This window comes from Danio rerio, chromosome 3, assembly GCF_049306965.1.
Source record: "Danio rerio strain Tuebingen ecotype United States chromosome 3, GRCz12tu, whole genome shotgun sequence".
In the NCBI taxonomy this organism is placed as follows: Eukaryota; Metazoa; Chordata; class Actinopteri; order Cypriniformes; family Danionidae; genus Danio; species Danio rerio.
Window position 1 is genome coordinate 16,585,001 of NC_133178.1, and position 22,236 is coordinate 16,607,236.

The window sequence follows — 22,236 nt, forward strand, 5'->3', positions numbered from 1 at the left end:
ATGAATATAATTACTTCACCAGATGACTTGAGTGACTCAATTTGAAAAGAACTTATAATTTTATATTGATTGGCATGACTTCATATGACAGTTGATCTGCATATAGGAAACAGACAGCGTTTTTTTTTTTGTTGTTGTTGTTGAATAATTAAATGTAAACAAATTACACTGCATAATCTTCTTTGTATAAAAATTAAATACAACTGATTTTTTGTTGTTATATATTCTTATACCCAAATGATGTAACTGTTCTGCACTTGAAATCTACATGCCTTGATTCTTGGTCAGCTATAATTCTACTCAAATGTCCTGCAGGATGAATAAACCGAATTTACAGATCCTACAATGTGATTATTATGAATGATCACATTGAGAAATCGATGCTAAAACAAAATGTTGTGCAGCCTTAGTCATTTATTTAAAAAAATCTGTATTTTAATTGTGCAAAAAACATGTTTGTATTAATGTAAAGATTTTGATTATTTAGGTATTTCATTTATTTTTCTTTATATTTACATACCTTTAAAATGTCATGTAATTGGGGACTATTCATTGATTAATAGGCCTACATTTTTTTATGTGTAATGCAGCATTATTTTCATACATTATAATCTGTCCCAGTTTTGTGCAGAGAAAAAAAATTAAAATAATGATGACTACATGACACTTTTACTATCATTTACAGAAGAAGAACTGACTAAAGTATTTTATAGACCATTCTGTATAGTTATAACAAGAGTCATTCATTCATTCATTTTCTTGTCGGCTTAGTCCCTTTATTAATCTGGGGTCGCCACAGCGGAATGAACCGCCAACTTATCCAGCAAGTTTTTACGCAGCAGATGCTTTTTCAGCTGCAACCCATCTCTGGGAAAGATCCACACATATATATATACACACACACTCATACACTACAGACAATTTAGCCTACCCAATTCACTTGTACCACATGTCTTTGGACTGTGGGGGAAACCGGAGTACCCGGAGGAAACCCACGCGAACGCAGGGAGAACGTGCAAACTCCACACAGAAACGCCAAATGAGCCGAGGATCGAATTAGCGACCCAGCAACCTTCTTGCTGTGAGGCGAACGTGCTACCCACTGCGCCACTGCGTCGCCTTATAACAAGAGTCATTTCGAATAAAATACAATGCAAGTTCAATGAACACGTGTCCAAAAATAAAGTGTCATTTATTGTTTACATAAAGGTTATGACTTTGTTTCACCCATGTTTTGGTGTTTTATATGCACAACAGAAGTTACTTAAAATATTAAAGCAGATTATATACTTCAATATGTTTTCTATAATATCACGTTAGCAACGTTAAAGGGCCATGAAAGGCCCCCTGTCTCAGCAGGGTGTTTTTTGGAAATAGCCAGGAAAGTGGGTGAGCCAAGCTTTGTTTAGGTGGGAGTGTCGAGTGGCAAAAAAGGGAAGGATTTGCATGAAAAGGGGAGTTTCAGTTCAAGCATGCGCTGATTTTCACTGAGGCAAAACAAACACAGACGCAGAGGAGAAAGACAGTGACATCAGTAGTTGAGTTATTTGCCAAATTCTTAATTTGTCGACTTTAACTAATGTTTGGCACTTTCACTTTTATTCAGGAACATTTCATGCATGCCTCCCCTGACAAACTTGATATTGGATGTGAGGAACTGCTGGAAGAGTGTAGTTTTAATGGATTGTTTCATAAAAAAAAATCTTTTTTCTGTAACTTAGATGCACTCTGTAGGTAGCATCACAAAGCCGTGTGTGTATAGACTATCCTGTCACAAAATGTGGCGAAAATCCTACACGACAGTACTAGTTTGATTAAGGTGTTTACATGTTTACATTTAGAGAGGAGCATTAACAGTGGATCTTTCAGCCCATAATATTAAAGTGATATTAACATACTTTAAACTTAGTAACTAAATCATTTTGACTAAGAGATGTCTTTAAAAACCGAAGGAGTACTGCTGACGATACTAACTAACTTTGCCTCTGATTAAACATGAACAAAGAACATTCATCACATACTTTCCAAATCTGTAGAGACAGGACAAGCAACACCAACTGGAGCCGTGTCTTTTTTAAAAGGAGACCAACAGCAAATTCTGATCTCACCATTTCCAGATGCGAAAAGCTCTCGGGTAAAACATGTTCCTTACAAACATATTTTTGTCACGTGTTAGCAGACCACTGAGAGTCCAGCTGCGCTCTCATAGTGGGAAATGAAAACAAAACCTTCGTTGCTGTGTGTTTTGATGTTTCGTGACCCTTTAACATGCATATAATTGCAGACACCAAAAGTTGTGTCTTATCCAGGAGCATCGCTATACCCATTCACTGGGGCACGTGCCCCATTAAAATCGCCAGTGCCCCAGTAAAAGCTTTGAGATGCAAGTTACTTTATGCAAGTGTATTTATTAAGAGTGATAATCCCAGAATAAAAGCGTCATTCTCTATGTGCAACTAAACGAACGCTGATGAAAGCAATGTAGTTTAATCAAAAAGCTAACTGAGCAAGTGCGCAGACAAAAACATAACCGCGTGCCTCACACACCGCTCTTGCTTGACGCTGCATTTATAAGTCCCGGTTGTAAACATGCACGCCAAAATAGCCGCGCCGCTCATGCCTTGTGAAACCGCTATAACAGTCTTTTATGTGGAGGTGCCGTCACTCAGTGAGTAATGCAAGTCGACAAAACAAAGTTTAAATAATAAAATAGTGACTTTATTTAACATTAAGCATGACTCCAGCAAAAAGGACGGATGATGAGTCAGGGAGGTAAGACTTAATAAACCTAATTCTCTGCCATGAGTCAGGGCTAAGACAACACACAACAGATAATTCTATAAACATCTTTTTATATTCTATAGTATTGTTTATATAGAATTCCATTGTAATAAAAGTAATATTCATGAAAAAGATTCTTAGCATCACTCCAGTTGTGTCTTTTGATTGTTTTCCAGTTACATTTAGGAGTAATTTCTGTTATTTTTTTAGAATAACAATTGTATAATAACAATAAAACTGTTTTTTATTTATAATTATATATAATTGTTCTTATATATATATATATATATATATATATATATATATATATATATATATATATATATATATGGCGAAGCAGTGGCGCAGTAGCCTCACAGCAAGAAGGTCGCTGGGTCGCAGGTTCGATCCTCGGCTCAGTTGGCGTTTTTGTGTAGAGTTAGGATGTTTTCCCTGCGTCTGCGTGGGTTTCCTCCGGGTGCTCCGGTTTCCCCCACAGTCCAAAGACATGCGGTACAGGTGAATTGGGTAAGCTAAATTGTCCGTAGTGTGTGTGTGGAGGTTTCCCAAAAATGTGCTGGATAAGTTGGCGGTTCATTCCGCTGTGGTGACCCCGGATTAATAAAGGCACAAAGCCAACAAAAGAATAAATGGAAAAAAAAAAAAAAAATATATATATATATATATATATATATATATATATATATATATATATATATATATATATATATATATATATATATATATATATATATTTATTTATTTATTTATTAAATTTTTTTGCAGGGTGAACTGCCCCAGTTGAGCTTTATGTCTAGCCACGCCCCTGATTTCATGGTAGATCATTAATTGTGCAATGATAAAATAAGTGACTGGATCCTGCATTGTGTATCTCCATTCTCATCATTGATCCTGACGTTTGTGTTCTAATAGCATAATTGAACTGCTGCCCTGTGGTCATCAGTGATTTAGTCTAATGCGTGCTGCTCTTTTGTCTCTTTTCTTCTGCTCAGGTACGGCTGCTCAGGGGAGCCCCCTGCTGGCCTCATTACCAATGCAGGGTCGTCCGCTGCAGACGCCGCTGGACCTCAAACACTTCCTGCCCTTCCGGCTGAGCGGATCCTCCCCGCTCAGCCTCTTCCCAAACTTCAACAACGTGAGTTCAACATCCACACCTCCTAAAAACCTTCCCACAAGTGTCCACAGTTTACTCGGGACACGTTTTTTTAACGTCATTGTCGGGTCCCAAATGTCAGCTCTAAATGTCAAGAAGGGATTCAGCAGGCTGCGGGGTGTTTTTAAAAGTGCAGAATCTTCGCTAAACAGAGGCGTATTGTGTTAGATAGTAATTTTAGATTGAAGAGTCGAGCAGCAGCTCAAGATTAGGATCTAGATTTGGTTTCAGACTCTCTGTGCTGTTTTTGGAGGCGGCGAGCGTGTAACAGGGTTTTCTTTCTGCACACATGCATGCTTGTTTGTGTGGTTTATGAGGACTTTTTCCATAGGTGTAATTTATCTTTTCACTGTAAAACCACTTATATGGCCTAACACCTAACTATGAACCCAAACCTCAAAGGAAACCTGTGGCAAATTCTGAATGTCAAAAGACACCTGTTAACTAGGAAGTTTAGACATTTTGAAACATGACATGTCCTCATAAAACATCATAACATTGTAATAGGTCACATTTACGTCCTTATACAATTTTCATTCATTCATTCATTTTCTTCGGCTTAGTCCATTTATTCATCAGGGGTCGCCACAGTGGAATGAACCGCCAACTTATCCAGCATGTGTTTTACACAGCGGATGCCCTTCTAGCTGCAACGCAGTACTGGGAAACACCCATACACACTCATTCACACAAATACACTACAGCCAATTTAGTTAATTAAATTCACCTATAGCGCATGTCTTTGGACTGTGGGGGAAACTGGACCACTGAACCACCATGTCTCCCCTTAAATAATTTTGTTTCCTCTTAAACTACATAAACCTGAACACACAAACACATACAGATGGTTTGAGAACGCTCCATAGGTCTAATTATAGTGTAAAAACCTGCCCTTACCCTGCACATGAACCCAATCCTCACAGGAAACCTGTGGCAAACTTTGAATGTCAATAGACCCTGTTAGTTATACTTTTTAAGTGTTTTGAATTATGAGGACACACCGAATGTCCTTATAAATTCTTCATTAACAATATAACACCTAGGTCAAAGGCGTGTCGTTAGAAAATTTTGTATAAGTTGTCTTCATAAACTAAATAAACAAGTACAGTTTATATGTAATGTTTTTAAGTACATTGATAGTGAACTCAGAATGGGCGCACTTTTGAACACAGTATATGCATTTGTTAATATATGGGCAGGTGCTGGTGTCCTCTCTTATCAGATCTAACAGTGTGTGTGTGTGTGTGTGTGTGTGTGTGTGTGTGTGTGTGTGTGTGTGTGTGTGTGTGTGTGTGTGTGTGTGTGTGTGTGTGTGTGTGTGTGTGTGTGCGTGAGCGTGTGCGTACGCTAGAGTGATAAATGCACCTGTCTCTTCAGTAAAGTAGCTGTCAGTGACCTCTCTCCTCTCTTATCCTCCACTGCTTCCCTGCGCTTTCCTTACTGCTCCTCTCTTCTCCTTTATTTTCTGCTCTTCTCTGCTCTGCTCTTCTCTTCTCTTCTAAATTTTTCTGCTCTTGTGTTCTCTTCTGCTAGCTTCTGTTCTCTGATCTGTTCTTTTCTGTTCTATTCTACTCTATTTTCTATTCTCTTGTTTATTATTCTCTTTTTAGTTCTATTCTACTCTACCCTCTCTTCTATTCTTGTCTTCTATTTTTTCTGTTCTATTCTATTTCACTCTATCTTCAATTCTCTTCTGTTCTCTTCTCCTTTCTCTACTTCTAATCTTTTGCCGTCTTCTCTTCTTTTCATATTTTCTACTCTCGTTTGCCTTCTGTTCTCTTTTCTGTTCTATTCTGTTCTGTTCTTGTATTCTCTCTGTTGTATTTTCTATTCTATTCTACTCTACTACTGTATATTCTATGCTATTCTGTTCTACTCTGTCTTCTATTCTCGTCTATTATTCTTTTATCCATTCTATTCTACTCTACTCTCTTCTTCTCTTGTCTTCTCTCTTTTCTATTCTATTATACTCCCTTTTATTCTCTTCTGTTCTTTTCTCTTCTCGTTTCTTTACTTCTATTCTTTTACTTTTTCCCTCTCTTCTTTTCTTTTCTCTTCTCTTCTCTTCATATTTTCTGCTATTGTTTGTCTTTTGTTCTCTTTTCTATTCTACTCTAACCAATTATCTTTAATTCTTTTTTGTTCCATTCTACTCTATTACCTATTCTTTTCATTTCCTAATCTCTTCTTTTCTTTTCTTATCTATTCTATTTTCTTTTTTTAATTATTTTTTTCTGTTTTATACTATATTCTCTCTATCTTATCTTATATTCTCCTTTCATATTATCTTCTTCTCTTTTCTTTTCCTTTTCCTTTCTTTTTCCTGCTCTTTTCTATTCTATTCTACTGTACTATACGTTCTTCTCTTCTATTCTCTCTTTTTTTTATTAAAAAAATAAGTAATCACAGTAGATTATAGTAGTAGTAGTAAATATATTATAATATATATTATAATAATATTGATAATAATAATAATAATAATTATTATTATTATTATTATTAATATTATAATTACAATAATAATTAAATAAAGAATACACATTAATAAATCAGAATAAACTGTACATTTAATAATCAACATTAATGGATAAAACAGTAATAATTCATAAAAATAATCCGTATATTTACAATGATTAATTTATAATAATCTAGATGTTATCCTTTCTCTTCTTTGCTCTTTTCTTTTCTTCTCTTCTCTTGCTCAGATTTTTCCTCTTTTTTTCTCTCTATTGTTGATTTTGACTTCATGTCATTCTCTACAGCTGCTTTGTCTTTTCATTTCATCTTCTGTTATGTCCTTGTCTCTTCTCTTTTCATTTCATGATGTGTCGCCCTGGTTTTGTCTCTTATCTCATCTCTTCTTACCTTGTTGGCTTTGTTACTTTTCGTGTCCTCTTGTCTGTCTATCCTCAGCAGTAATCATCAGCATGTTTTCATCACCCGTGATGGTGTCTTAAAGTGATAGTTTACTTCCAAAACTGAAAATTATGTCATCATTTACCCACCCTTTACTTGTTCCCAACCTGTTTGAGTTTCTTTTTTTCTGTTAAAATGCAAAAGAAGATACTTTGAAAAATGCTTAAAAACCATTAACCATTGACTTTCATAATATTTGTGTTTGCTACTAAAGAGTGTCAATGGGGTCCTAAAAAGTCTTGAAATGTCCTAAATCAGAGTATTATTTGTTTAAAAGTTCCCCATTTACTGCTGAGGTCACAGACCAGGACAGACTGTTGTGCATACATTTAGTTTATTGTCATTTTTCAAAACAGTTGTTTATGTAAACAGTAAGTTTATGTTGAAAAAAGTGTATGTTTACATCTAGAGCTTGTCTGTTTTGAGACACTATTTAAAGTATTTTGCTAATTAATATATAATTATCATAGTATTATTAAATGTATTAAATTATTCTTTTTTTTAATAGGGCAAATATAAATATTTTCCATCTGGGCCATTTAAAGAACTTCTTGGCGTTTAGCCTTGTTTCAGTCTAAAATTTTATTCATAAAAATTGTCTCAAAGTCTTAAATTTAACTTGGTGAAACCTGCAGAAACCCTGTTACTATGGAAGTCAGTGGTTAAAGGTTTCAGCGTTTGCTTTGTTTTTTTACTTATCTTACCATATTTACCTTTTTTATTATATTTTCTTTATTTTATTGTCATTGTTAAGCACCAACACATGAAAGCAAAAAAAAATTTTTCCATTCTTCTCATCTTTTCTCACCTTTATTTATTTTACTTCATTGCTTCTCGTCACATTTTTTCTCGTTTTCAGCTTTTCTGTCTCTCCTCATTTCTGCTTTTCCATTTCTTCACACTTCTCTTGATTGTATCGCTTAACCTTTATTGATTGGATCAGCCATTTTGTTTTTTCTGTCATTAATGATTTTCTGTTCACTGTTTATTGTCTCATTTCTTTTCTCTTTTCTGCTTATTTCATCCCTTTTCTTGACTTTCAGTGTTTCGATTTTAACTCATGTCATTTTACGCTTGTCTTTTTTATTGTACTGCTTTGCTTCTCGCCTTGTTTTTTTCTAGACATTTAAATCCATTTTATTTAGTCCATTTATTGATGCCTTTTTCTCTCTATACTCTAAAAAATATTGATTAGACAAAACAAAAAAATAACGCAACAGTTTGCATCAATTTATTCGACTTATTATTATATGTTTGCAGATCACTGGAGAACTACACACATGCCACCACTTGAACTACAAATACCAGGTTGCTTTGCGCAAATCAACTCTTGCTACAGTTGTCAACAGTGTGGAAACTCTCTCACACACACACACACACACACACACACACACACACATAGCTGAAACAAATGTCCAATGATTACCTGGACTATGAACTATGCACACACACACACACACACACACACACACTTCTGGACTTAAGTCTTATTCATCTGTAACACCACAAAGTGTATCCCTGTTTAGTCTTTCCTTATCCAAGCCTTGTTTCCTTGTTATTGATTCTTTGCCCTGTCCTGACCATTTGCCTGTTTTTGACTACGGTCTTGGATTAACTTCAAGCTCCTGTTTGCTACCTGTTTGAACATTGCCTGCCTGACTACTTTTATTAATAATTTGCACGTGGATCCTCATCTCTGTTGTCTGCATCCCTGTGTTACAACTACTGTGAAATGCACTGCATTGTGGGCCATTTAAAACTTTTACAGTAACTTACTGCATATCAGGAATTTGCGGTATTCTACTGTAAGCAAGTATTGAATTCAATTGAATTCAAAAGTAAGTGCTAAAATATTACAACTGCTAGTGTAAAATGTAAACAAATAACAGTAAAAGTACTGTAAAAAATTTTTACTGTAAAATTTAAATGTAGTAAAGGGCATTTTACCATAAAAAGAAGCCTCTTTTACTGTAAGAAATGAATATGCGGTAGGGTCCTGCTACTGTTAAACACATTTACAGGTAGTTTAATATAAATGGCCAGTTGCAGTAACTGCTGCCAGTAAGTTACCACAAAAATACAGTAAAATGTCTAATAGTGTATATTAAGTATTGCAACTTATTCTCATCTCTGGTCTTGCATTTCTTCCTGCTTTATATCTCGTATCATCCTTTCTCTTCTTGTCTACTTTCTTTTAATTTAGCTTCTCTTCCCTTGATTTTACTGCTCTGCCTCGCATCTCTTCTCCTCCTTTCTGTTGTCATCTCTCATCTCTCTCATTCCTGCAATAATATCATGCTCGTCTCCAGACCTTCTCCAGTACTCACGGTCAACAATAGGCGACTTGATAAGACACATACATTCACTGACACACTTACACACGCATTGACCTGGCAGCGTCCCAGCCAGTCAGGATTGACTGCGGATGAACAACTTCAACATTCTTGAGGCTCAAAAAACAAATAGACGCGTGACCAGCTGCAGAATCTGGAGTTATGTTTCAAGCCATCTTTTTTGCTTATGCACACTTTGGAGTATTGCATTGCATTGTATTGCATTAAAAAAGCGCTATTTTCCTTCAACCAGCAGTGACTACTTTATATGTTTTGTTTTTCTTGTCTACTATGATTGGCTTTGTACACTAAATAAAATATTTATTGGATTTATTATTTTTTTAAGGTGAGTGGTTGCAAACAATTTAAACAAACACATTTAATTTAGCAATGTTTAACTTAATTTATTTGTTTAAATTCAGCCCAAATAAGTTGTTTGCAACTTCTCACCTTGAGAATATTTTATAAACCCAATGAATCATTTCAGTGTAGCATAAACAGTAAATTCAAAACACGATTTGTAAGTCGACAAATCCAATTCGTGATTTCAAAACACAATTTGTAGTATACACAAATCCAATTCATAAGTTAACAACACGATTCAAAAATTCACTAATTCACTTAATAAATCCAAAACACGATTCAAAAATACACACATCCGATGTGTAAATTCAAAACACAATTAATAAATACACAAATCCAGTTCGTAAATTCAAATCACAATTCATAAATACACCAATTCAATTCAGAAATTCAAAACACGATTCAAAAATGCACAAACTCAATTCGTAAATTCAAAAGACAATTCAAAAATACACCAATTCAATTCATAAACTCAAAACATGATTAAAAAATACACAAATCTGATTTTTAAATTCAAAACACAATTAGAAAATACACAAATCCAATTCATAAGTTTACAACATGATTCAAAAATTCACAATTTTATTTTGTAAATTCAAAACATGATTCAAAAATACACAAATCCACTTCGTTAATTCAAAACACGATTCAAAAATACACAAATTCAATTTGTCATTTTAAAAGACAATTCGTAAATACGCAAATCCAATTTGTAAATTCAAAACACAATTCATAAATACACCAGTTCAATTCATAAATTCAAAACTTGATTCAAAAATACACAAATCCGATTAGTAAATTCAAAACACAATTAATAAATATATTCAATTCCTAAATTCAAAAGACAATTCGTAAATACGCAAATCCAATTCGTAAATTAAAAACACGATTCAAAAATACGCAAATCCAATTTGTGAAATACAAAACACGATTCGTAAATACGCAAATCCAATTTGTAAATTTAAAACACAATTCATAAATACACCAATTCAATTCATAAATTCAAAACACGATTCAAAAATACACAAATCCAGTTTGTAAGTTGAAAACACAACTCAAAAATACACACATCCAATTCATAAATTCAAAACACGATTTGTAAATACACAAATTCAATTCATAAACTCAAAACACGATTCAAAAATACAATTGTGTTATTTTGAGACTGATCTGGCTCCATGAACATACTCCTATTGTGATGTGATGTGGAGTGTGTGTGTTAGCATGGTGTCCAGATTATGGCTGTCTGATTTAGTCTATTGGAGAGTCTGTTGATTTTGATTCCTATGGAATTTATATTTTTTAACCCTAATTTTTGTTCCCTAGATGGACCCAGTGCAGAAGGCCGTGATCAACCATACGTTTGGTGTTCCTCAGTCCCTGAAGAAAAAACAGGTCATCTCATGCAATATCTGCCACCTGCGCTTCAACTCCACGGTTAGTGTGTAGTGTGTGTGTGTTTTACCCTCTGCAGTAGTGATGACAGACAGTAAACATCACCGTTGGACGGGTAAAAGCTGTTTCATCCCTTACAGCATTTAGCATTTCTTTCTTTATCCTATTCTGTCTTCTTTCTTTCTTGCTTGCGCTTTTTTTTTCTTTCTTTCTTTCTTTCTTGTTTTCTTTTTTGCTTTCTTTTTCTCTGTCTTTCCTTCCTTCTTTGTTTCTTTTTCTCTTTCTTTCTTTCTTTCTTTCTCTTTCTTTCTTTCTTTCTTTCTTTCCTCTTTTTCAGTTTCTTCTTTCTTTCTTTCACGTTCTTTATTTCTTTTTTCTTTCTTTCTTTCTCTCTTTTTTGCTTGCTTTCTTTTTTCTTTCATTTCTTTCTTTTATCTTTCTTTATTGTTTGCTTTCTTTCTTTCTTTTTTCTTTCTTTCTTTCTTTTTTATTGATTTCTTTCATTCTCTCTTTCTTTTTTTCTTGCTTTCTTTCTTTTTTCTTTCTTTTTTCTATCTTTATTGTTTACTTTCTTTCTTTCCTTCTTTCTTTCTTTCTTTTTTCCTGGCTCTTTCTTTCTTGCTTGCTTTATTTCTTTTTCTTTCTTTTTTGCTTTTTCTTTTGTTTTGTTTTTCAGCTTTCTTTCTTTCTTGCTTGCTTTCTTGCTTTCTTTCATGCTTGCTTCTTTTTTTGCACACTTGTTTTGTCTTTCTTTCATGCCTACTTTCTTGGTGTCTTTCATTATTTTCTTTTTTCTTTCTTTCTTTCTTTCATTATTTCCTGTTTTCTGTCACCATTTTGTCCTTGCTTTTTTATTTGTGACCCTAAATCACAAAACCTTATTTTTAAGGCTTATTTTGTATAGGCATATTTGTTGTTAGAAGATGAATTAGTGATCATGTTCCATAAAGTTATTTTGCAAAAGCCCTACTATATATAGTTTTTGATTAGGATTGATTAGCAATATGCATTGCTAAAAACTTCATTTGAACAATTTTTAAGGCAGTTTTTTTCAATATTTAGATTTATTTAAGCCGTAGATTCCAGATTTATTTTTATCTCAACCTAATTTTTTCCTATCCTAACAAACACATCACTTGAAACATATTTATTTAGTTTATTCTTCCATATAATGTATAAACCTTAATTTTTAATTTGGCAAACATGACTTGTGATCCAGGGTCACATTTTGTCTTTGATAATGTGATTTTTTTTTTTACCCATTCCTATAACATCTCTCTTTCTCCTTTTACACACACACACGCACACACATTTGACTTGTTAAATAGTACTTCCCATTGCCTTCTATTGTATTATTATCCTAATTGTTATAATTACTGCAGACTAACTGTAACCCAATTACTATAAAGCAATAAAAGGTCTTACTGTATAATGAATAATACAGTATAGCACAACCTTAAATCTATTATTGCTTGTATAAAATTGGTGCTACATCATGTCAAAGACAGAACTTTTCTTTAGAATTGTTCATTGTTTAACTAGAATTTGAATTCTATCATGTGTTATGTTGTTCTAAATCTGTATGCCTGTAACTTTTTTTTTTACATTGAGCACAAAGTATTTTTGAAGTATCTTCATGCAGTTCAGATGATTACAACTGTCAAACACCAAAAACCATTCTAAAAGTGCTTCATGCGACTCATATTACTATGCTTTGAGTCATTTGATAGCTTTGTGTACAGAACCGAAACCAAAAATCTCCAAGCCATTCGCTAAAAAAAATCTCACCTGCAGATGACAAAACTCATTCTCGTTCGATTGCATTTCACATGATTCTTTTGCTTTCAGAGGTACAGATTGAAAGTGCATAACAAATCAAACTAAAGTCTGTTCCACAAACTATTATACACTTTTACCAGGTGTTTATGCTCTAAAAATGTTACTGTAATTTGTTTCAATCCAAATTTGGGGAAAACATGGACAACTGTTGTGTTACATTTAAGCATTTTTAGAGTATATGTATAGTGAGCAGAATAGGAAGGCAACATGTTAAATTGCAATGATAAATCATTTTCACATGCACTGAAAACCATTATAAAGAAAATGCTTTGAGATATTATTGCATGAATTGTGTTTATATCGTGGGCTCATCTGCTTGCCTGCATCATAAATACAGTTTACATAGAATCAATCTTATTAAACCACTGAATTAACACAATTAGATCTAACTTTTTGGTGGAAATAAATCCCTAAATTAGCAGCTTTCAATATTTACTTATAATTTGAATTGCATTATGACTTTGATCTTTCCTCCAACAATGTTTGATGTTGAAAATCTTGAAAAATGTACTTTTGTCGACATTTTTAATAGTTTGAAGTGCTATTGTGACAATCACTAGTGGTCCAGCCCATGCAGATCATGCCATCATGCACTTCTCTCACACACCTGGCCCAGATCCCCCTTGACTGCAAGCGCACACAGCTGAAGCAGTTCAGGATTAATCCACATGCAGTTCAATAAACAGATTAGTCAGGCAGGCAATGGTCATGACAGGGGCAAACAGAAGCATTCAGAGAATCATAGCCAAGAAACAGGCAAAGGCCTGGCAAATAGGGTCAGGACAGGCAGGCAAAACAACACAAACAATCCACCACCAGTGTGCAGCATCCACCAGGTGATAGATGGAGAGGAGAGTGATGAAGCCAATTATGATATGGGGATGGTTAGGAGTCCATGATGGACAGAGGCCACTAGGCAAGTTTGGCCAGGATGCCGAGGTAAACCCCTACTCTTTTTCGACGGACATTCCGGGGGTTTTTAATGACCCCAGAAAGTCAGGACCTTAGTTTAATGTTTCATCTTAAAGACTGCGCTCACTGAGCAGTATAGTGTCCCCTTCACTATACTGGGGCGTTAGGACCCACACAGAGCGCAGATTGAGCACCCCCTGCTGGCCTCACTAACACCACTTCCGGCAGCAACCTAGCTTTCCCATGTGGTCTCCTATCCAGGCCGGGCACAGCCCTGCTTACTTCAGTGGGTGACCATGTGAGAGTTGCAGAGAGCTAGCTGACAGCAAAACAAGGCAAGGCTAGACAATAGACAGTTTTGTAATGCTACAGGATAACAAGACAGCAACGTGTGTGTGTGTGTGTGTGTGTGTGTGTGTGTGTGTGTGTGTGTGTGTGTGTGTATGTGTGTGTGTGGGTGGGTGTGTGTGTGTGTGTGTGTGTGTGTGCGTGCGTGCGTGCGTGTTTGAGAGGTGAATTAATAGTCCAGTTAATCAGTTCATGATTAGTTAACAGAGTTGTGTTAATGTCCGGATGACTGTCAGCTGTGGCAGGAGTGAATGGAGCACTTGATGACTTCTGGGATTTGTTGTTCATACTGTATAGTGGCAGAATTGTAGTCCGAGTGATAATGCATGTTTTCTAGCCATCTGCAAAGCCTAGATCGCTGGTGATCTTGATAGCTACTGTCTATTGTCTGAGTTGGTGTTCTTAAATGTAGTACAAAACCCTGGTACTAAACTACCTGTAATTTTCTGTCATTTTACAGACTTAATTCTAAATATTTTATTTATTATATAACATACAGGGACACAGGCACGTGCACACATAGGGCTCAACCTGTGCAGTGCACATGCCCTTTTTAGTCTTGGATAGAAAGTGCCTTGAACTGAACTGAAGTGCCCCACCCAATTCACCACAACCCCCTCCCTTTCCACAACACACCACCACCCCCCTTATTTATTGGACCTTCAATGTACAAAATTACATAGAAAAAGATGTTATATATATTAATTTATAGGTATAATTTATACTTCTAGGTAGTTATTTGGGGGCTATCATATTTTATGGAGCCCTAGCAGCAACTTAACTTGCTCATTAGTTAAATTCACCCCTGATAATATATACGTTCAAACTACTAAAAGTAGACAAAGCAGAGATCAAATCCCACAATGAAATTCATAACTATAAATAGACAGGAAAAAACATGAATCACAAAAAAACTGAAACTTTTTCTGTGTATTTTTTTACAGCATTGAAACTAGTAGAATCTTGACAGGTCTGTACGGCCCTCCTGAAATGAAATGCACATATACTGTATGTCTTATAACAATAATTCAATGGTTATTATTCGTCCTTATTTGATAACAAAAATGGTCAGAATCTCTAGCCTCCCTATCCATCACATTGTATGTTCCACAACATCATACAAGTTTATAGTGCATCTTTTTATGTATGTTTACTATATAACTCTGCTTGCACCGTACAGCAGCTTTATCAGTCTTTGTTGTTTCTGGCAAGTCCAGTGCTGCGCATGGAGAGAAGATCTGTGAAGCTGAGAGACATGAAAGCATCGCTTATCTCCACTGCCAGATTCATGCTGCTTGTGTTGTCAATAACAGTTATGTCTCACTTACTTTTAGTGTGTGTATGTGTGTGTCAACCTCTGAGCGACACTTGATCAGTTTCAGGCTGTTTGCAAGAATTTTGATGGCTGTATATTCATTTTTACCGTAACAGTTCAGTCAGTGTTGCTTGTGCTGGAATGTTTATTGATTTATTGAAATATTGATATTAAATGAATGTATTTAATTGAATATTGAAAGATAAGTGAAAAAGGTAGACTCTAGTTAGTAAAAAAATGATTAAATTCTGTGAATTAAGAGATTAAACATTTAGACTTGTTATAATAATAACAATAATTTGAGGATATTTTGCTGAATTTGTGTTTTTGTGTTGGTTTAGGCATGTCATGGGTAATCAAGCATGATATTTAACTTGCCAGTAGGTGGCGACAAGTTGTACAAATAAGTGATTCATTTATACGTTTTTAAAGGTGCTATATGGACGTTTTTGACTCTTCTAAAGCATGAAAATTCCATAGTGTGTTTGCAGATATTTAAGAAATCTACTAAGTGTAGTAGGCATAATTGTTTATCTGAAAAACAATCTTAAAGTCAGTTATTCTCCCTTGTGTGTAATTGTATTTGTTATCCCACCCACTGCCATTTTACCCAATTTTATTTTGCACCCCAGGTTTCCTTGGTAGGAAACACAGTATGTTTCATTTCAGTCATACAGGCTGCCTCAATGCGTGCTGGTGTGGCCGAAAATTTAACCTTCAGAGATCAGTAGCAGCCTCCAAAATGAGATACAGATTATAAATGTATGGTACATTGCATGAATGCAAACAATTCAAGTATTACTGAAGTAAAAACGAAGGCTGAAAAACAGCGTAGATTTCTTCGGCACCGTGTCTGAGTCCACTAGATCCTGTCAGAGTTGCACCCAGTTTTGTGAGTTCATCAACTCCTCCAGAAATTATACCTGGATGACAGATGCTTTCAGCAGTGCTTCTAACTGAGCGATCCCAGTTAGATGAACTGTTCTCCGGTGTCGGCAAGATAATTTCCCCTTGGGACACCAACAACAGGCGCTACATTATAATCAGGACTATACTAGAGCAAGCTCCTGATTGGTTAAGACGTAGCGAATGTCCTCTAAAGATCAGATTTTCCAACGTCAAACACGCCGTTTACGCCGTTTCATTCACGTGAATCGCATCATTCACGCCACCTCATTCATGAAAATTGCACGTCTTTACAGTGACTTAAAATGTCAATCACTCACACTTGACGCTTCATCCACGTCTGGTGTGAACGCAGGGTGAAAAAAAACCCTCTTAATACTTTGAATTTGGACTGTGATACCAAGTTGAACCACTAGGTTTGAATCCGACATACTGAACCTTTAAGTGATTATTCAAAACTACTTATTTATTTATCAATGAAACTAACAAACAATAAACTTAAAGACAACAAATATTATAAACCATACACTATGCTCACGTTCTTACAACCCTGTTAAGAAGCAGTAAAAATAGTGGAAGTCATTAGTGCCAAGAGTCTAGTGCTTAAGTGTGCTGACATATAGCATCAAGATACTAACGGCGACCCAAGTTTGATTCCCGGCTCATGGTCTTTTGCCGATCCTTCCCCTCTCTCTGCTCCCCATGATTCCCTGTTAATTCTCTAACCTGTTCTATCCATCAAAAAAGATTTTAAAAAACAACCTAAAAAAATTATTATAAAATAAAGGACAGATGAACAACAACATCAACAAAAACATTAGCTTCATTTAGGGGCATTCAGCTACCTCTTTTTTTCTAAGGCCAATTAACTAACTTCAGACACACTAAAACAATAAACCAAAACAACACTGACTTTTTAGCACTAAAAAAGTCCCTAACAAAATAAAAAAACAAGACATCCTACTTGTCTCCATCTTTAGCAAAAACAAATCTCTTAAAAAACAAAACTGATGCTCGTTTCTAAACAAAAAAAGAAACACTTCTAAGCAGGGCCGGATTAACCAATGGGCCTTATGGGCACAGGCCCAGGGGCCCGTACGCACTAGGGCCCCTGCGAGGGGGGAGAAAAAAAGACAATTTCGGAGTGTCTTTTTTGGCTAATTGCAAATAGCGCATCTAGTTGGAATAAGCTATTCAGGGTTTACGCCCATCGATGCCTGATTGATAGAGACTATATGAGTAAAGAGCTGTTAATCATTACAGCTGCAGTGGCGCACCTTGTAAGGCGCACAGCATCATCTTTTGACACGATTAATCATAAACTCGGTTCGAATCCACCATCAGCTGAACTCGTGCTACTTTTTTTCTCCTCATTACATATCAGATTGGAAATATATTTATTTTTAACAGGAAGGAAACATTTTTTAAAAATAATGCAAATGTGATATAAAGTCACAAGTGTCTCGTGGGTATTTAATAATGTTTAGCCTTATTATAGGTGCCTCCCACTGACAACTGTAACGTTATTTCCTCTGAGCAAAAAAATCGCGATCACATATTAATATTATTATTATATTTAAACTGCCTTTTTTTCTTTAACTAAACAGAATACTGTAATTGGTCAAGCGCGGAAACGTCAGTTTTGTAATAACCCGCACTAAACTGAGCGGACTTTAGTGTAACGTTATATCTGTCATAGATCAAAAATGAGTGGACAAGTGGATTTAGCAAACGCGAGAGAAAGAGGAAAGGAGGCATCTTTATTGAGGCATTTTCCATACACACCATCTTTAAACAGACCCATGATCAGGAGAATGAGGGTACAGAAGAAGACGTTATGGTAACTTTAAATGATGAGAAGCTAGCATTAACCAGTAAGCAATGCTTTGAAAAATAAGTTAAATCTTTGTAGACTATAAATACATATGCACTATATATCATTTATTTAAATATGTGGGCAACAAATTATAGATTCATTTTATTTAAAAATTATTATATTATTCTTATTTTTTAAATTCAACTGTAGGGGTGCGGCCAGGTAGGGGGCCTTACAAGACAATGTGCCCAGGGGCCCCTGAGTTCTTAATTCGGGCCTGCTTCTAAGCAGTTAACAGATTTCTTTTTTAACAAGCACTGAATTGAAAATGTTTGGACCAAAACTAAAACTATAATTATTATGATTATTTACTAATTGTAAGAATGATTTATTATTTGATTAAATATTATACAAAATTAAATAATATATAAATATTAAATGTCACACAATATCTTGATCTTAAAAAGTGACCTAATAAATTAAGCACATTTTATTGAAAGTGAGTCTTTATTTTAGCAGTGTTGCCATGATAGCACAGCTGCGCTATTGCGAGCAGCAGGAACAAATATACTACTTAGACATGTCCTGTTCACATCATTTGTTTAGCCATGAAAATTAATCTATATGTTTCTCACAAGCTGTGGGACAAAACTATCGAATAAGGATGTCATTTGCAGATCTGCGGTTCAGATTTCACTGCTGGTCTGTGCTTTTTTAGCCCAGATACATTCTGCGTGTGGAAAGCCAGCAGTGTTTGCTCAGTTAGACGTCTGAAAGTATATCAATCGCTCATTAGTTTCCCACTGCTTGTGGTTCAGGGTACAACACTCTCCTCTCTCTGTCTTTCTGTTTCTCTGTTGGCTTGTCTGTCTGTTGTTTTATCTGACTCTCACTGTTGTGTCCGTTCATTTATTACAGTATCTGGTACAGTATAGTATTCTGTTTGAATAACTCCAGTCAACTCCATGTTTAACTAACATGGTCTATTAAAAAAGAAATTACTAGAAGTGTGTACTAGCGTTTTGAGGTGGTCATGGAAAGATCATCTGCTCACCAAAGCAGAATTTATTACATGAATTTTCAAAACTGTAAATAAAAGAGATGATGTATTTTATTTGACAAATAGTGCAAATGTAAAATGTCTATTTTATTGCTACATGTTGCTCCCATCAGGTGAAGTTTTTTTTTCCCTCTCCGCTGTCGCCACTGAACCTGCATGGTTCAGGATTGGTAGAGCTACGCATCGATGAATTTGCTCTTCAGTGTTTGAACTCTCAGTAATGATTAAATCACACTGAACTGAGCTAAACTGAACTGAACTGAACTTAAACACTAAAACCTGAACCACACTGTTCCAGTTACTATGACCATTTATGTGAAGCTGCTTTGACACAATCTACATTGTAAAAGCGCTATACAAATAAAGCTGAATTGAATTGAATTGAATTGTTTATTCGTGACTATTTGTTCAATTGAATTTTTAAGTGGAATACAGATGTAATGTAAAAAAAAACAATATTTTGAAAGATTATTGCAATGTAAAATAACTTTTGACCACAAAGTTAAAAAACAAACTATCAATAACTATCTACAATTTTACAGCTGGGGTGCTGGAAATAAACAGTAAAACAACGGCAGTTCAATTACAGAAATATACTGTAAATTAACGAACATTAAATGACAGAAATATACCAGAAATTTTATTTTAAGTACATTTTTGTAATTTAATGTCCATTTTTTTACAGTAATTCTTTGTAATTTAATGTCCGTTATTTTACTTTTTTTTTTCACAGCACCCCATCTACCAGAAACAAACCGTGAGATTACAGATTTTTTTACAGTCTATTTTTCAAACTAGATTCCTATAATGTATTTTTATTTCCTATAATCTAGTTCCTTCATGTATGTCTTTGATTTTAAAACTGCATTTTCAAGTCATTACTTTAGTCTTTGTTGTCACATGATCCTTCCGGAATAATATGCAGATTTTTTTTTAATTATTATTATATTATTATTATTAATAGTGAAAAAAAACTTGTTCTAAATCATATGTTTTGGGAAAACATAAACTTTTTTGATGAATAAATTGTAAATAAAAATACATTTTTGTAATAAAAAATATATTTACTTTTTATTAAGTATACTTATAATTCACACGGTCACCATTTTAAAAAAAGAAAGCGAGACTGCAGGTACTACAAACCTCCAGCTTGTTGCAGTGATGTGGTGTAAACATCACTTTAATGTCATTCAGTAAATTTAAACACTAAAAAGTATTTTAGGCATCAAACAAAATCACAATCGCTTTAAGAGTAATATGCATAAATGTCCTCCTAGGCTTCAGTTCATGACACCAGGCAAACACCGTGGGGACACTTCCCTGCTAAAACAATGCAGTCCTTTGTTGCACACCATCGTGTTGTCTGTAATAGTGATCTCCTGGTACTGAAATTAAAAAAAAAAACAATATCCTGCTAACATTGAAGTGCCGTTGAGCGCATTATTAAACGCAACTGATTTGCCATAGTATTCACCAGCGCTCAACAGAAATGACTGTGATTGGCCGTGAAGTTCATCAGTTTGCCGCTTTTCACTGAGTGCAAACACAAAAACAGGGACACTGGAGTGTTTAAAAGCTATGTCTGCTCTTCTGCATTTGCACTCGGTCAACATCGGTATGCAGGGAACTGATTACCTTCATGGCCAATCACAGTCCTTTCTGTTTAGCAGAGGTGAATACTACAGTAAATCAGCAGTGTTTAAGAATGCGCTCAACAGTGCTTAAATGTTAGCAGGAAATTGACTTTTTTTCACATTTCAGTTCAAAAATTCAGTATCGTGACAAGTCTAATATAATTAAAGAATCAGTTCTTTAACTTGAGTTTGATGAATGGCATCTAAATCATGCATTTGGGAAAGAAAAAGTTAGCTAACTAGTGCCATTTCCCTTAACTTAGCTGAAAATGAGGCCTGATATCACTCGGTCACTCGGAAGGCGGTGAAACGTTCAATTTCTCACTTTCTCTTCTCTAATAAGATATACAGCCAGGTACACAGCAATTCTGTGTAACTTCAAGCGATACTTCCCGGTTTCTTCTCACCGCAGCCTCGATTTCGCTTTTAAAATGGCGGCTACGTGAAATCTGTCTGCTAATTTTACAGAATAACAACACCAAACTGAACAAACACACATTATGGAACCAGTGACAATCAATTTTTCTTTGGATCAGGACATTAAAATTCAGTAATATTTGTTTAATTCTGATTCCGTTTCGAATCTTGGCCATTTTATGCAAACATGCTCTAAATAGGTGCACATAAACGTATTAAATTTAAATGAAATTCCTTTAGAATGAAACAGAAATGACATTTCACTCTATTACGCCCCAAGTCTAGGGGAAAACAGCATGGGCATAATAAACAGAAAACAAATGTTGTGGGTGGTGGATTTCCCAAACAAAGCAGAAACGTAATGCAAAAGGTCACTTCGGTTGACAACCCAACTCGGACACTCAGTAATTGAATAGATTCAACTTGAATAGTAATTGAGTAATTGAATAGATTTTTTTATAGAAAATAGTAACTTTAAATAAGCATCTCTTGAGGGTGGACACAGGCCAGAATAACAAACAATGATCATTTAAATCAGTGGTTCTCAAATTGTGGTACGTGTACCTGGTATGCGGGCTTCCTTCTAGTGGTACACAGAGGAATCAAATAAATAATATGTACATGCAACATTTAAAAATTTATCAAAAGTAATTAGAAATGAAAATGATGACATATTGCCTATATTTATTTATGAGGTGCAAGCAACATGTCCAGGTTTTGATGAATAGGCTACTATGTTAATACTTTACATTTAAGTACAGGAGTTTTTCTTTTACTTTTTAAGAACAGTAGCATTTTTAATTACCGGTAACTTTTAAAAGCACATTTTAATTTAAATGTTGACATTTTATTTGACTGTTTGTTTGTTTGTTTATTTTTTTTGTTTAGTTTTAGCACAGTACAGTGTTAATGTTCAAACTGTTTATAATGTTTAAGTGGCTAACAATAATAAATATTCTTAATAATAGGAATTAATCTGCCTTGTTTTTGAACTGTGCAGAGCTGTAGCTGCTTCATCAGGCCTACTACACTACTGTATTTTAATACC

At 34.8% G+C, this 22,236-nt stretch overlaps 1 protein-coding gene across 6 annotated transcripts in view; it reads left to right on the forward strand.

Moving 5' to 3' along the window:
- The window catches only part of znf385c (zinc finger protein 385C), a 119,384-nt gene that overhangs the window by 58,774 nt on the left and 38,374 nt on the right, over window positions 1-22,236 (forward strand). For 4 of the 6 annotated variants that reach the window (XM_073944257.1, XM_073944258.1, XM_001921873.8 and 1 more), the window contains 2 exons: window positions 3,774-3,916; window positions 10,873-10,983. In XM_073944257.1, coding sequence (XP_073800358.1) covers window positions 3,815-3,916; window positions 10,873-10,983 — 213 coding nt within the window. In that variant the 5' untranslated portion in view covers window positions 3,774-3,814. The remainder of the gene's footprint in view (window positions 1-3,773; window positions 3,917-10,872; window positions 10,984-22,236) is intronic. The other 2 variants (XM_005163884.6, XM_073944256.1) reach the window with 1 other exon arrangement.